The 15,297-nt window shown below is 44.6% G+C and overlaps 1 protein-coding gene and 1 long non-coding RNA gene across 3 annotated transcripts; one reads left to right on the top strand and one right to left on the bottom strand.

Moving 5' to 3' along the window:
* Positions 1-1,640: 1,640 nt before the first annotated feature.
* LOC124293545 lies at positions 1,641-8,203 on the bottom strand. The gene is made up of 3 exons (XR_006903392.1): positions 8,085-8,203; positions 4,520-4,688; positions 1,641-1,760 (listed from the first exon to the last, which is right to left on the bottom strand). It is a non-coding gene; the product is annotated as an uncharacterized LOC124293545 (long non-coding RNA).
* On the top strand, positions 1,737-15,268 carry LOC107226949. 2 transcript variants are annotated; one of them, XM_015667937.2, is made up of 6 exons: positions 1,737-2,637; positions 9,639-9,957; positions 10,315-10,671; positions 10,761-11,008; positions 11,106-13,813; positions 13,961-15,268. In XM_015667937.2, exons 1-6 carry the CDS (start codon positions 2,583-2,585, stop codon positions 14,075-14,077), a joined length of 3,804 nt encoding a protein of 1,267 aa, XP_015523423.2. In that variant the 5' UTR covers positions 1,737-2,582; the 3' UTR covers positions 14,078-15,268. The 2 variants fall into 2 exon arrangements, with proteins under 2 accessions (XP_015523423.2, XP_046590616.1); XM_046734660.1 differs by lacking the exon at positions 1,737-2,637 and adding an exon at positions 8,919-9,026.
* The last annotated feature ends 29 nt before the right edge of the window (positions 15,269-15,297 follow it).

The following is a 15,297-nucleotide window of genomic DNA, read 5'->3' as shown; positions in this document are numbered from 1 at the left end:
AAATTATTACAATTTCAGACGAACTATAATCTTAACCTCGTGGTTTATTTTTATTTTAATTTTATTTGTATTATTGTAATAATTGGTTCGTATAATCTCTAAGTGAGCACCCATTTCCATTAAAAATTATTCGCTCAGTCTCTCTGTTAAAAAAAATTTGGTCGTTGATTTTCGTCGACCGTGTAATTGGGCTCTGCCCGTATTTGAAAATAAATAAATAAATAAATAAATAAATAAATAAATAAATAATCGTTCTCGCCATGAATATTACAGCCCGGATGAGGAGATGATAGGAATTTTGAAACCGGATGCAGTGGCGCGAGTTTGGGAAAAAGAGACACCCGTTGATTCACGTCGATGTGATTGCGTGAGACTGCAATCTACTCTCTCCCGGAAATCTCGCATCTCTAGTTTGGCTCACCGTTCAGCTTTCTGATTCACGCCTCATCGGAAGACTGTACACAGTTACAACATTTGTGTGGGTGATAGCCAGGTGAGCACAGAGTGTATACTGTTAAAAATTCCTGTATGGAACTTCCTACACCGTATTGGAAGTTTTATTCGGACACAGAACAGTGAATTTGCCATTTATTTAATTTAGAAATAAAATAAATTTACTACAAAATTTAGTAAATTCAAATTACTTTTTGTGTGTTTGTCCTATGAATTTTAGTAAAATCAAAATGATTTGCGTCGCTGTACCGAATTTGTAAATTTGCAGCCTGATTTCGCAAATTGACAACTCTTTTGCACAGTAAATGTGTAGTAAATTTTTTATAATTTTTAACAGAGTGTGCAGTGTATTCGAAATTCGGCTTTCGCTAAATTTGTAATCCTACAAATCTCCGGAAGTGAAGAATCTCTGTAAGGTCCCGGGGTGAATCGGCCACCATCGGTCTCCGCGATCACCCGCCCAGCTATCCTCTCCTGGGACTTATACAAGTGGATACCTGCCTATGACTCGGGTCTCTCGGTGTACCTGCCACACGTATGTTCATCCTTAACACACATGCTCCCTGCAAGGAGTTGTTCAACTCGTCCGAAGCAACGGTTGATGAATGGCAAAGAGGAATGAAAAAGTTCAAAGCGTGTGTGCCAAGACCCGTAATATCGTGGCTCGTACTACAACGTGTACGCGCGTCGTGCAGTACGTGCGAATCTTGGAGAAACCCAGACGGAAAGAAAAATATTTTTTAGATTTTACATCTGTTGTGGTGAATATATGGAGAGACAGCAATTTTTTCGAATCAAATCTACAGCAATTGCGGCAATATTTATAAATCCGATAATAAGAGTTACAATATGCTTATTGTTAGGTAGATCTACCACATTGACGTAAAACAAAAAGTGCTGTCCATATACTCACCACAACAGATGTAGAATCTAAATTACTGCACTTTTAGTAGGGTGCTGATGCATACATTATCGCAGAGAGAACAAGGTTCCAGAAACTCGTAAAGTTTGCACATCGCAATTTCGAAGAGAAAATATTATGATCGTTGACCTTTGTTTAGGTAATCGGGATTTTCCTTTGGGAGTCTATAATCTCGAGAGGCGATGAGGTCGGATAGCCGATGGACTCCAGGCAGGCTCGGCTTGGTGTTCGGTGACCATAGGTGAGGCGGGAGGTACGGGGAAGAGGCGAAGACACGAAGAACCGAGCTAGGAAGGAGGTGAGAGGAGAGTCCAGTGTCGAGTGAACGACCCAAGTAGCGCGTTCGAGCCTCGCGAGTCGCTGCCGACATCCCGAATTGTTTATCCTGTTAAATTGAGAAACAGAATCTTTGAAATCGGTCCGATCGTACATCTGTGAGAGATAATAATAATCCACGGTATCCGCTACACGTATTCGTTAAATTGGTCAGTAGCAATTGGTGTAGTTATCGGCAACCCCGCACGAAGCTGTGAATTACGGGTGAATATAGTATATGAAATTTTCGAAGCTTTTGAAACGCCGAATTGTATAAAAATTTGTGCGTAATATAATAGAAGATTGGTAAAAAAAAAGGGGGGAAGGGAAGGTGCGATGACGGTGAGAAAGAAGAAAACTCACTGCAACGACGATAACTGTAAACGAATGTGATCGTGGAATATGGATTGAGTTTCGTCGAAACAAATACAGGAGATATACGAATACCCGGATTCAATATAAATACCGAGTGCTATCGTGGGCCGAGAAGTGGGTCAACCGGAGTGCCGCGTCGAGCAGTGAATACACGTATATACGAGACACACGGATAGAGGATCGAGAGAGAGAGAGAGAGAGAGGGAGAAGGAGGTAAAAAATGGCGGCTATACACCCGCGTGTAAAGTGTAATTCTCGATGCAGCGAGTGGTGCGATTGACAAGTTGTAAATCGTGCGTTTCGTCGGCGTATAACTGTGACGTTTGAATCGTTAGAAATTCAAATCACGCGCCAAAAATGGCAGAGTTCCGCGAATAGCCGTTCGACGATCCGGAACTTCGGAAATCCGAGGATCACCCTTGACCTAGGGTGTCCTTGACACGGGCTGTGTATTTTATCGGATATATAAAGTGCGTGGAGTGGAGTGCGGCGTTTGTGAAGTTGATTGACCGGCCAGATGGAAGGGCCGATCTCCGCGCTGTTTCTGCTGGGCTTCTGCGTCGGGATCACAGGTGAGAAATTCCTTTGTTTTTTTTTTTTTCACTCGCATTCTCGGCTCGATAAGAGGGCGAAAATAAATCCGAGAAAAGAAATCCCGTTTTAACGGGTCCACCAGATGCTTGATCTCAAACGTTGATGAAGCGCCGAGGCCAAGGAATGCGGAGACTTTAATGCCGCCGAGGCCAGTCGAACGAGTTAGATTTTATTCGAGTGAATTTTTTTACGGGCTGTATTCTGTAACTGTTTAAAGGAAGAGTAGAAACTTTCTTGCTACTATAATACGCCGCTCGTTACAATGTTATATTATACCTACCTGTACGCGTTCACTGTGCAATAACATGCAGGAGGATATATGAACTAGATCATAAGGCGCTCTAGTAACGCTCGATCTATGTGTTATATTTATATCTATAATACATGTACGTAAACGGTTGAAAATCACGAATGATTTTATATCTGTAACAGCCGCGATAATTGCGCTGTATATGCGATTAGCTGTGGAGAAAGGACGAAGCTCATCATCGGTGTGCTTTGAGTGCAACGTGAAATTATATCCGGCGCAAGTACGGTGAAGTGAAATGTCGGCATGTATAATTATGAGGCACCGTCTGTGGAATGATCGAAAGACATCCGGTTCGGAACTCTCGGTAAAATGTGAATTATGATCAATGTTTGGAAATTATTCGCGAGGTATGTATCGCTGTTAAAAAATGATTGTGAATTTACCACACATTTACTGTAGAAAAGAGTTTTCAATTTACGAAATCGGATCGCAAATTTACGCACATTACTATGTATTTGTATTAAATATTTAATAACATTTTTTGACTTTATTAAAATTTATAAAAAAAAAACACAAAAAAGTAATTTGAATTTAATAAATTGTGTAGTAAATTTATTTTATTTGTAAATTGAATAAACGGCAAATGTATGGTGATTTCAATGTTCCGTATCCGAATAAAACTTTCAATACAGTGTAGGAAGTTCCATATACAAAAATTTTTAACAGTGTATTTCCGGAATGCGTAAGTTAATTCGTTTTATCAGACGAGTGTTTGTATAAATTTGCAGTAGCTGCACGCCGGTAATTATTTTCCTCTTGGGAACCGTTGCGGTGACATTTAATAACGAACTTTCGTGCGGTTACTTATCGTTTGGCTTGTGAATAGTGCAGCTACTGTATAAACCACTTGAGGAGAAAGCCGCGAACGCGTATAATAATGAACCCGTGCGTCACGTGGAAACGAAACACGACGTGTCCTGTTTCCGTGCGCATACGAGTTTACCTATTCAAAGAGACCGAAAGAGAGAGAGAGAGAGATAAAGACGGACGGAGATTTTCACGTAGTTTGTGTTGTCCGGAGTGTCGGGTCGCGATGTGAGCATTAAAGACCGTTCCAGATGAACGGTGACAGATGTGCTTGCTATTTAAAATCACCCGATCGATGGGCGAATCTCTGCGATAGATGAATTGAACGTAAGGCAATCAGTTTCATTGCCATATCATAATACACAATGCCCAAGACTCGTTTCAGCAAAGTCTATTTTTTTTTATTCAATTTTCAACAGTAGAGATTATGTTCCTCTTCAAGTTCGAAGTGGATGTAAGGATTGATCAGTAAACTGAGCCGCAGAGCGAATGCATCAGGGCCGTAACTGAAGTTTCCATTACGTTTACTTTTGCACAGTAACGTGTAAGGGAAACGTGCCTGCATGCAGGTCGTTGACGAACAGTCCGACATCCTGCACGGGTTCTATTTACACGCATATCTATCTGCCAGTATAGAAGTACTTGCTTACATTATTTCGTCATATTCAACTTTCGCCAACCGCATCGGCCGTGAAAGTGTCGCACAACGAAATAGCTGCAGATGCCTAACTCATTGTACGTACCTGCTGTTGCATACTGACGTTTTATTCGCCTCGCTTTAGCATCGCAGGTGAGGAAATAAAGCGCTGTGGTACCCTGAAGTTTCGTGAGTTTGAAGTTGGTGATGTTACTTTGACGATGCATGTTTAGGAACATCGTTACTTCGCAGCTTTGGGATTGTCTGAAATTCAGCTAGTCAATAATAAGAAAGAATACATGTGAAAACATTTTGAAAAGACAGCTCCTTGAAAGTCGTTTTAACATTGTGCAACGATTTATTTCCACGATGTTTCGCTACGTTAACGTTACTATAACTTCAACATGGTGAAGTTTCAAATTTAACCGGAGGGCACCCATGCGATTAGTCGTCGCAGTGAATCACTTTTCTTTACTTTCTACATATACATACATATATAATCGCCAGCTCAGTTATGGTACCTAGAATTTCACCGTATGATTATTTTTGTCCATATCTCGCACGCGGAAAGTATATATTACAGAGATGATGGACATTCCGTATATGTATATATTTATTGAACAATAAAACACGCATTCAAATTTTGAGTATAGGTAATGCAGGTACGTGATATTACGCATATCGTTGAATATTAATATATACCTATGATGTTGCACCTGACGAATTTCATCACTCATCTGGCATCGGATGTATATATTATTTACCGTTATAAGGTATTATCTCATCGTCGAATGAACATAACGTCCATCTATACAGATTCTAGCCTCAAGCATATAAGCACACGCGTAAGGTTCGTCCATTAGATTTGGTGCCATATGCGACTTATTATACACACAGGCCTTATAGGGCCGCATCATTCAGGTGTAATTAATTCAGGTGAATAACCCCCGCGACGCACTGACGGTGAGAAAAGAGTTTATTTACTCTCGACAAACGTATATTTGGATATGGTGGAATAAATGGTTCGTTATTATCAAATTTTAGTTGAACCAAATACGATTTGTTAACTATTAACAAATTTTTATCAATCATTATTTGGCTCATTGTAAACTAAAATTTGATCATAATAACAAAACATCTATTTCGCCGTGTTGAAATATACGTTTGTTAACAGTAAGTAAACACTTTTATTCAGTGCGCGTTTGACACCCGATAAATTTTTAACAATTTCCACGTGTATTATAATGTTCGCACAGAGTCGGAGGTCTGCGTATAAAAATAGTTTCGTTACTGCCATACACGAAGAGGGAGTGTCACCGAAATACCGTAAATCCCGCGTCGGTACGGAGGCGCGAACATGCTAATCAGTAGCCGCGGTCATCAAGCCTAGGTCAGCGCACGCGTATCGTCGAAAGGGAGGATGGAAAGAAAAGAATTCGGTGAAACTATGACGACGAGGATTATGATTAAAAGCGAGGGAAAAACGCCCCGCTTGGAAAGCGATAAATATATGAGACTGAAGTTAGTGACGTTAGCGTAACGAAACATTGGGGGAAAGAAAATCACGAATTTGGAATAAATTCTTTTGCCTCGTTGTAATTTACTGCGTTTCAGAGATTCCTGAAATTACGAAAAAACCAGTTTTCCGAAACGTGAATCGATACGATAACTACGTGACTTTAGGTTTACTCCCATTACAATATTGTCTATGGGTGTCGTAAAATTGAACGCCAGTGCGAAAAGGGAACAAACCGCGACGCGGCATGATCATAGACGAGGCGCAAGGTACGTCTCGTAAACTTTCTACGTATAAGTACAGGTGGTGTAAAATCTAATAAGTAGACGGAGAAAACCGCAGCAGGTAGGCAATTTGTTCAGTGGGCCGGAGTCTGTTTCAAATAAAAATACGTCCGATGATGGACGTTGGTAATGGTTCTTCGTGCGACGTACGCTATTTTACGCGACACATGTACGAAATATATCGAAACGGGGCGCGGCGGGCTCGCCGGCTCGTTTGTGAAAAGAATAAATATTGGGCTGGAATGATGAGTACCGTTAGCTCTGCCGTTACCGCCTCGAGTCAGCGGAGTCGAGTCGAGCCGAGTAGCTGCGACGCGACGGGCCCGCAAAACGGGCCTTACCAGTCAGCGCCGCGACGCGAATTCCGCGGCTTTTCCCCATCCCCGTGCGGATTGACTTTTTTCCTTTCCCTGCTTTTGCCCTGTCGCGACCGCCAGACGCCCCGACGTTTGCGGCCGGGTGAAATTACCCGATTACAGTTCGAGCGTAAACTTATAAGCCATGCAGCAGCTGCTAACCCCGCTCGCGTGCAATTACTGTCGGATTAAACTGTAGGATCGCGGAATGAAATTATTATATTCTGCAATTTATACCCGTTCATTATCCATTTTGGTTGACCCTGGATTATACCCACATTGAATATTGTGATCAGTAAAATTGCGCCGAAAGGATTTCAGAAAACGAACTATTGCCTGATGTCAGGCAATCTGACTTTCACGGTTGCGTACTGGGACACCTACGGAGACGGATTGCCTGTCCTCAGGCGTTTCTCTATTTTTTATTTTTTTTTTTCGTTTTGAAAAGAACTTTTCTCGCTTCGAAAAAGTTGAACTCGAAACAGAAGCTGGCATTTCTACGACGATAGAAACCATCGTCGTGATTTTTGATGTTTCACGTGTGAAGAATTTCATGCTCGAGCTGACGCACAACCGCCCCGCGTTGCGGAATACGTCGATACAAGGACATCTTTACGCTTCAAGTGCGAACGAGAGAAAATACTACGTGTTATTTGTACTACTATAGTAGACGCGCTGCTCGCCGACCTGCAATAAAATTACCACCGTTTCCCGGCTTCCTTGTTATCTCTCTCTTCATCTATCGCGCGCGTAATTATCGTTCTGTTATACGAGCATCGCTTATTGCCCCGCCTGTCTAGTGGTATTTCCGCGAGAAAATACGAGGCTATCAATCCGCCGTTTATCAAGATTGCAATGCGATGAATCTAGTTGGACAAAAAAATTAATCGACGGTTGAAAATAGACCGCGTTTTCTTGCACGTACCGAATGGATTCTTAATAATTCTCTTTTTTAATCATCTGGGTAATATCGTCGTTATTGCTAATTAACGTTGCTAATACTAGTTATACACTTACTTGCATCAATGTACTCTCCCAGACCTTAGGGCTAATTATGATGAGCTTCATTCACCTAGATTTCCAGACCATTTTTATCGTCTCTTTCTTCTCTAACAGTTAATGCTATTTCTCATCTTACTACTGAATAATAATTTCCGTACAATTTTACTTTGGTAAGCGCTAATCCAGAGTAAATATAGTAAAGTAACTATTCTAAAAATTTACCAAGAGCACAAAGAGAGTGTGTATGCGGCGTGTTAGTCGTACGTGAAAATCCTTACTCGTTCGCACACCTATCTCTCTATTGCAATCGTAACTTTGATATTACGTCGATTTACGGAGAACAGCTGTAAGCGCAAGAGCCGTCCCCTTCAAAAATTAGTTTCATTGACGATATTTTGTTCGATGATCCAACAAAGCCAACTATACCCTCTGAGCGAGATTTAACGTTGCTCGAGGGTGTTAGCCAGGGGTTGTTATACCTTATTCGACTTATTTTGGTTTTAAGAAACTCACCGGCTGCAGCGAGTCGTGCGGTGTACGATGCGAACTTAGGGGTGGCCTCGTAGCGATTAAAACTCTGACTAACCTTTGAACTTCGACTATCTATCGACTTTTTAAATGGCGAGTGAGCTTCTTAATTTGCGAACAGAAAGTAATGATTATGAATTGAAAATGGGCAGAACCGAAAGAGAAGAGGAGTGTAACTTTACAAAATACTCGCAGAGCGGATTCAATAAAAACAATTGGTTTCAGTCATTGCGGAATGCGACTGTTACCGCTTGTTAGGTTTTTGAACCGTTTAGCGACAATTCCGCGATCCGATGAGCTTGCGCAGCAACGGTACAATATGGCATGACCATCCGCTCGATAGTGTAAAAGCTATTGCGCAGCAGATGGTGGCGGGTTGCAAGAGCACGTGCAGCTCATCTCAAAGGTCATCAGCGAAAATGCTGCATGCAAAGGCTCTGGTAATTGCAGCTGCGATGTTGAAATTCGCTAAGTGGCAGCGTTTATACGAGTTGGGAAAAAGTTGTGGTAAAAAAAAAAAAAAAAAAAATAAGACAAGAAACATTCACTGCCCGAGGAGAAGAGAGAAAACAGAGGATGCGGAAATAGCAACCTATAAACATTGCAACTAACGGTCGTAGTTCCGGATTAAAAGACGCACAACTATTCGTCGGCCAAAACTAGGAATATACCTATATATGTAATGAAAAATTAGTTGGTTATACAATTTGCTATAAATTGACCATATTTTTTCTCATCCATTGCAATAATTTCACAACCTGTACGAATAGTCTCGCTAGAGTTTGAAAAAAACATGCAGCGTAATGACTCGCCGATTTCCGCGTGACTGTTATCTCGTTCTACTTTTCCGTAATGCTGGAACCTGTCCCCGTGTGATGTCGTTTCTGCAGTCCGCAAAACCGGCGAAAGAACCCGGCGAATAAACTGGTACGTTGAAAAATAGACGTGTAAGAGGAAAAAAAAAAAGAATACGTAAACGAAAAAATTGAACTTGTGACACTTGCACGAGATGACAGAAATGAAATCGATTTGCGGCATGCAGACGTGACGAATGTGAACAATGGTGCATTGTGCGGGATGTTATTTCATCCGTAAACGTTTTCCACAAATTCTACTATTATACATTCTGGGCAAAATAAGAACCGAAGAGTAACCCAAATTCAGAGTGTAGAATGTACTCATTACAGTTATTACAGGTAAACGCAGTCGCCTATTTCTCTATCCCTCCTTTTAAAAATCTCCGAACAAAGGGCCGCGTATCGATGGCAGCGTGATTACGAACGCACGAACCTGAACCTGAACCTGAACTTTTACCAATAGGCAATGCCGCGGGCAAACATTTGCCTTCGCATATCATTAGCCGCAGAGACAAAGGCTCACCGTGCACGGCATTGACCTGCAGGTGAAAATTCACTGTACAAGTAACGATTCGATGAATTATACGGAGAAAATCGGCTTGATCCACAATTTTCTTTTTCAGCATTATGATTCGAGTTTAAAAGCATAATCTAATATTTTTCTCTTTTTTTTTAATTGCAGGAGTCCTTGCAGTCCAGAATGCACCGACATCCCATTCCCCAGAAAGCGAGAAGCTAGTTTTGAGCGCAAGCTCGTACCCGAACAGGGAAAAAACGCTCAACAACTTGGTTCACGATGCGTCCCTATCTAGACTGCAGAGGACGAATCCAGCCCTGGAGCTTGCGAGCTCTGAGAACGTGGAGACCATGGAAGGTGAACGTTTTCATACACTCTCCAGGAACGCTTTACCCGAGGAATCTATCGATCTGTTGACTGCCTCGAAGCACGTGAATCACATCGATGGAAATAACATTGAGATAAAGCCGGGCGACTACTTCAGGTGAGCAGTTGAGAAACAGTTTCTGCATTGTGGTAGATATTATACAGTGCCAGTTCTGGATACAGATTCCGTTACCGACACCGTTACCACACGAACGTTCTAGAAAAAGGTTTGTGTCATGGCTAAGCGAAGTGTCGGTAAAGACATCTGTATACAGAATCGGCACTGTATATCTACAGGTGTAGACCTCTGAATATTTTCGTACTTCCTCGAGGTTTTGCGACAATTTCTTTTCAGTATTTATCACAAATTTTTCGAGTTGCAACTAAAAAGAAAAAAATTAAACCAGGATTCACCCTAACATCTACTCATGGTGACCATTATTCCCGAGGCTAAACGACCTTCTCGATGTTTCAGAAGCATCGCTCCAACTCGAAGCGAAATCGGGTCGGGGGAAGAGCGAGGGGCTCCGATGAGGGAAGACCTCAGGTCGGAGCCCCTGCATCAGCGGCAGGCGTTTGGACGGCAGAACCCACAGCAACGATATACAAGGCCAATTTTCCAACAAAGACAAAGTCGGCAAGAGATGCCGAGGATCTATAGCGAGCACGCGCCACCTCCGGTTCTCCAAACGGCTCTGCCGGGCCACGGGAAACAGAGACAGGCTAATCCCGATATCCAAGATATCATAACGGGGATAGTAAAGCTGCTGAACGGGAACGTGAACGTCGCCGCAAACACCGCGAGGCCGTTGAGGCCGATCCAGGCCACCAGGTGAATTTTCGACCGATTGTAATGAATTCCATGAAAGTGATGTGTTCGCAGGATGAACCGCGATTTTACACTTTCATTTTTCCCTTCAGAATCAACAACAGAGGACCACCGAGAATATCGGACGTTCCTCCTCTTCCACCGGATTTCGATACTCCCGGTATGAACCCTCCGCCTCTTCCCGACCATCCCTATCCCTTCGAAAAACCACCGGCGGTCGATCGTCCTTCCGTGAACCAGTTGCCGCCGGAAAGACCGGTTCGACCCTTGCCGGATCACGTTGGTAGCCAAGGAAATCGACCGGGGATCGAGAGCCTCTGGAATCGACCGATGAGACCAGGTACGTCTCTCTCTTATAGTTTAGCTCTAAGCTTTTTGGAGCTTCTCGTTGACCGTAAAATTGCTAGTAAGTCCGGTAACAGGCGTTCTTTCGATAGGAGTAAACAGGCGACCGATACCGCCGTACAAGCCGATGCCTCCGTTGGACAAAAATCAGCCACCCAGTTTCGAGAAGCGGCCGGAGAAAGTGGAGAAGCCGCAAACCACGGAGAGCAATTTCAAGGGGGACTCGAACGTGACGGCGGATAATCAGAGCAACAGGCCAACTCTGACGGCTCAGACGGTGAACCAGCAGAAGAGAGACCCCGTGAACGAGGGGAGTAAACCGTCTGAGGCGGATCCGAAGCCGAATGTAAAGCCGGAGTCGATTCGACCGAGTAACGAGGGCACCTCGAAGAAACCGCAAAAATATCAACCACCGATGAAGAACGAGGAAATAATACCGCAGAACACTTTGGTCCTTGGTTCAGACCCGCTTTCGTATCCCATACCGAATTCCGACGGGATCGTCGGTGAGAAGAAGAACGATTCCGCGAAGAATTCGGTAACCCGGGTGATTTCCTCGGCGCCGGAACCGATCAGGCCGTCGAGACCGACGAAGGAGAAGAACTCCGAAGCCTCCGAGACGAGCAGCAGCGGCAGTGCGTATACGAAGGTGGAGTCGGTCTCACCTTCGGGGCAATTAATGTCGACCTTCGAAAAAACCCTGGCCGTGGAGACGAGCTCGTCGGTAAAAGTGATCGAGCCGACGCCGACGACGAGCGAGATCCAGCCGACGGTTGTACCGCTTAAAAACGACGACGACCCTCCCCCAAGCATCGACTTCCCCAAGCTCGAACCTAGCAAGGTCGACGCGACCGAGTCCAAGGTCGACGCGTCGACGCCAACCGATAACCTCCCGCCCTTGACCCCTCAGACGAGCACCAAGGCGGAAACTGGCCCCTCCTCGATCACCTCGTCTTCGAACAGTCCGGCACCGACGAACTACTACCCGTACCGACCACGCCCAGGAATAGTGATCGACGACACCCTGGACTACACAGGAAGCCAAGGAGCGGCGGGTCACCGGCCTTATTCCGCGACGCGGTATCCCCAGATCGGCGACATCTTCGATGTAACGGTGTCGGCCGTGCAGGGACCGGGTGGTTCCGGGGACAGCGTTAGGGTCTCTATAAACCCCGGTAGTCCCGACGTGATCGTGACGTCGGCGGTCGAGGGCCAGGGCTTCGTCAGTATAGACGGAAAGCGGACGTACTTGAATCTCTTCGACGGTGCGAGCGAGGCGACGTCCGCGATCAGCCAATCCTCGACGAGCGTCGCGCAACCTCAACCTAGCCGAACCCAATTCCCAGCTGCCATAACCGGGACCGGATACGCGGTCGCCCAGCCGGATGTTCCAGCCGTGACAACGCGGCCCGGAACCTCGCCGAGGAGACCCTATCCAAGACGGCCCGCGCAGCCTCCGGTCAGGATCGACACCTGCATAGTCGGTGACTCGAGCACGTGCGACGGGAGTCAGCACGAGGCCTGCGCCACGGTCCAGGGTGTCTCGGCCTGCCACTGCAAGCCGGGATACGCGAGGCTGCAGCACTCCTTGCCGTGCAAGAAGACCGTCAGTATAGTGGTGTCGATGAGGGTCGACAGGATATACGACAGGAAGGTCGTGTGGGACAACGGACTCGCCGACAAGGAATCCGAGGCCTACGAGACCCTCGCCTACGAGGCCAATCGGGCCGTCGAATCGGCCATGTCGATGACCCCCTTCTCCGACGAGTACATGGGCTCTTCGGTTAACGGGATTTACCAGGGCGACGTGAGCCAAGGACAGGGCGGCGTCTTCGTGAACACGACATTGAAGCTCACCCTCGAGCCGAGGACCGCAAGGCCCGCCCTTGCCGGGGAACTGCAGAAGCACCTCCTGGGGGTGATCCACAGGCGTAACAACAACATAGGTAACAGCGCGCTGTACGTAGACAGTCCACCGGGCTCGGTGTCGAACCTTCAGGACCTCGACGAGTGCGCATCCTCCGAATTGAACGACTGTCACGCGTCGGCTGTATGCACCAACACCTGGGGCGGTTTCACCTGCGCCTGTCAACCCGGCCTCAAGGATCCCCACAAGTCCGAGGCCAGCGAGGCTGGCAGGGTCTGCCTCTCCTGTCCAACGACCCACTGCAACAACAGAGGACTTTGCTCCTACGTCCAGCATGGTGATGAAATGCAGTGCGCCTGCACCGGGAACTACTACGGGTCCCAGTGCGAGATCGACGGCGAGGTTCTTGGCGTCGCTATCGGGGCCTCGGTCGCCGCTCTGGTGATCATCGTCCTGACCCTGGTCTGCTTGGTCATGTGGAGTCGGCGATGGTCCCGCGAACAGAAGGCCGTCGGATCACCGGTTTACGGGTACATGCAGGGCGGTATGCCTGGGACTTTACCCGGCACCCTGGCCAGGGTCGGTTCCGTTGGGACTCTGGCCTCCGCTAAACAGGGACCGCCGACCGGACTGCCTCCCTACATGTGGGCCCACATAGCCGACCACATGGCCACCGCCAACCTCTACGCCGCGGAGCCGATGGGCTCCACCAGGCCCAGTTCGGCCATGTTCGGCTATCCCACCCTCAGCATGCACGGCACTCTGCCGCCGGTCCCACTGCCCAGACTTCAGGCCCCTCCCAGGCCTCGACATCGTCATCAACCTGAGCCCGACAGCTCCGACTCTGAACCCCAAGACCGGGACAGAGCCGATCTGATACCTCAGAATGGAGGGTTTCACGTACCTAGACCGAAGTCCAGATCCTCCGTGGCGGTGAGTTCCAAGGGTTTTTAAATTTCGTTAAGGACCATTGGCGCGAATAATGTTACCAAACATTTTTGAAACGATTTGTCTTCTTTTTCCCGCAAGGTTCGATTCGTTTCATCAGCTAAAAATTCAATCTGTATAATCGTTTTTCAGAATCAAAGCGGGATCTATTACGACGTCGAGTACGATCAAGGTGATTCGCAGCATTTGTCGAAAAACAACATACCAATGTCCACCTACAGTATGGCTAGACCGTATTACAGAACTTAGGGAATTTGATAGAGATAATAATAATAAACAACAATGATAAGCAACGATTATAGCTACAAAAATATTATTATGTTTTATAATAAATTACTTACATGACTCAGGAGACGATAATTTGCAATTTTGCAAAGTGGTTCTAACTGCCGTCTTGAAAAATCGTGGATCATTCAGGGGATGTTAAATCGTAAAAGTGTCGACAATTTTGTAACACGATTTCTTCTATCGTCACTTTTCATCTATATTAATACGCTATTCAAATATTGAACTGATTGAAAAATATTTGAATAAAAATTTTAAGTTAAAAAATGGAGAGGGTAAAACAATGGGTCATTGTTCGACATCAAAGTGCGACTGACATGTCATTTTTTATATTTACGTAGAGAAACGTAGATATAGGCTTAGATTGCTCTTACTTTTATACTCCAACGTTGTGTATTTTCGGATTCAGAATTCGTGCTAGCTCAAAAACTTACACTAGAAAAAAGACTAAAAGGTGAAGAAAAAAATAAATAAATCAATAAATGATAATAGTAAGATATCGATTAATTAAGTACATATTGTATAACATATCGACAAATCGTGGAATGATATTTATTTTTTGCGACAAGACATTTTAGGGAACACACATTATTATCGGCAACGGTGATGGGCTATTTTGGGTTTTGTTCCTTAGAGTTGCCTTTGTCGTATACGAATACTGGTATCCATGGACTGTGCATTTCGATTGTAAGGAATATTCATTTTTCATATTTTTTTTTTTTAAGAAACTTTATCCAATTTCTCAAATCTGTCTATGAGTCCCAGTGCAATTGTCAATATTAGAATAGTATCGTATTGTCTATAATATTTAGTATAATGTAACTTATAATTGATAAAATTTGAAAAAGAATCGTGTGCTGCAGATGTAGCCCTAATATAAAGACGTTGAAATAATTCTATCCAATAATCATGTTGCATTACTGTAAGCAGAATCGTATTATTACTTGTAATTTTGCTGAGTATAATATAGTATAAATATATACATATATTTTTTAATTCAAAATCAATACAATTACACGTATTTTTGTCGGAAAAATTGATGGATATTTTGTTCGATTGCTTAAGCTGAAGTTCAAAAAAACGGAAAAAAAAAACAACGAAGAATATAGTTTCTACAAAAAAGTATTCGGATGATTGAAAAGAAAAATGTGTTTCCAGTTGTTTATTCGATTGAACAATCGCCG

The sequence above is a fragment of the Neodiprion lecontei genome, chromosome 3 (genome assembly GCF_021901455.1).
Source record: "Neodiprion lecontei isolate iyNeoLeco1 chromosome 3, iyNeoLeco1.1, whole genome shotgun sequence".
NCBI classification, from domain to species: domain Eukaryota; kingdom Metazoa; phylum Arthropoda; class Insecta; order Hymenoptera; family Diprionidae; genus Neodiprion; species Neodiprion lecontei.
The sequence above is the reverse complement of the archived record's forward strand: the minus strand, read 5'-3'. Positions and strand labels throughout refer to the sequence as shown.

Excerpts from the sequence above, each read along its gene's own strand:
- LOC107226949 (XM_015667937.2), top strand. The coding sequence starts at position 2,583 with ATGGAAGGGCCGATCTCCGCGCTGTTTCTGCTGGGCTTCTGCGTCGGG. Across the intron at positions 9,958-10,314 it reads AAGCCGGGCGACTACTTCAG|AAGCATCGCTCCAACTCGAA; the intron begins GTGAGCAGTTGA and ends TCGATGTTTCAG. Across the intron at positions 11,009-11,105 it reads GAATCGACCGATGAGACCAG|GAGTAAACAGGCGACCGATA; the intron begins GTACGTCTCTCT and ends TTCTTTCGATAG.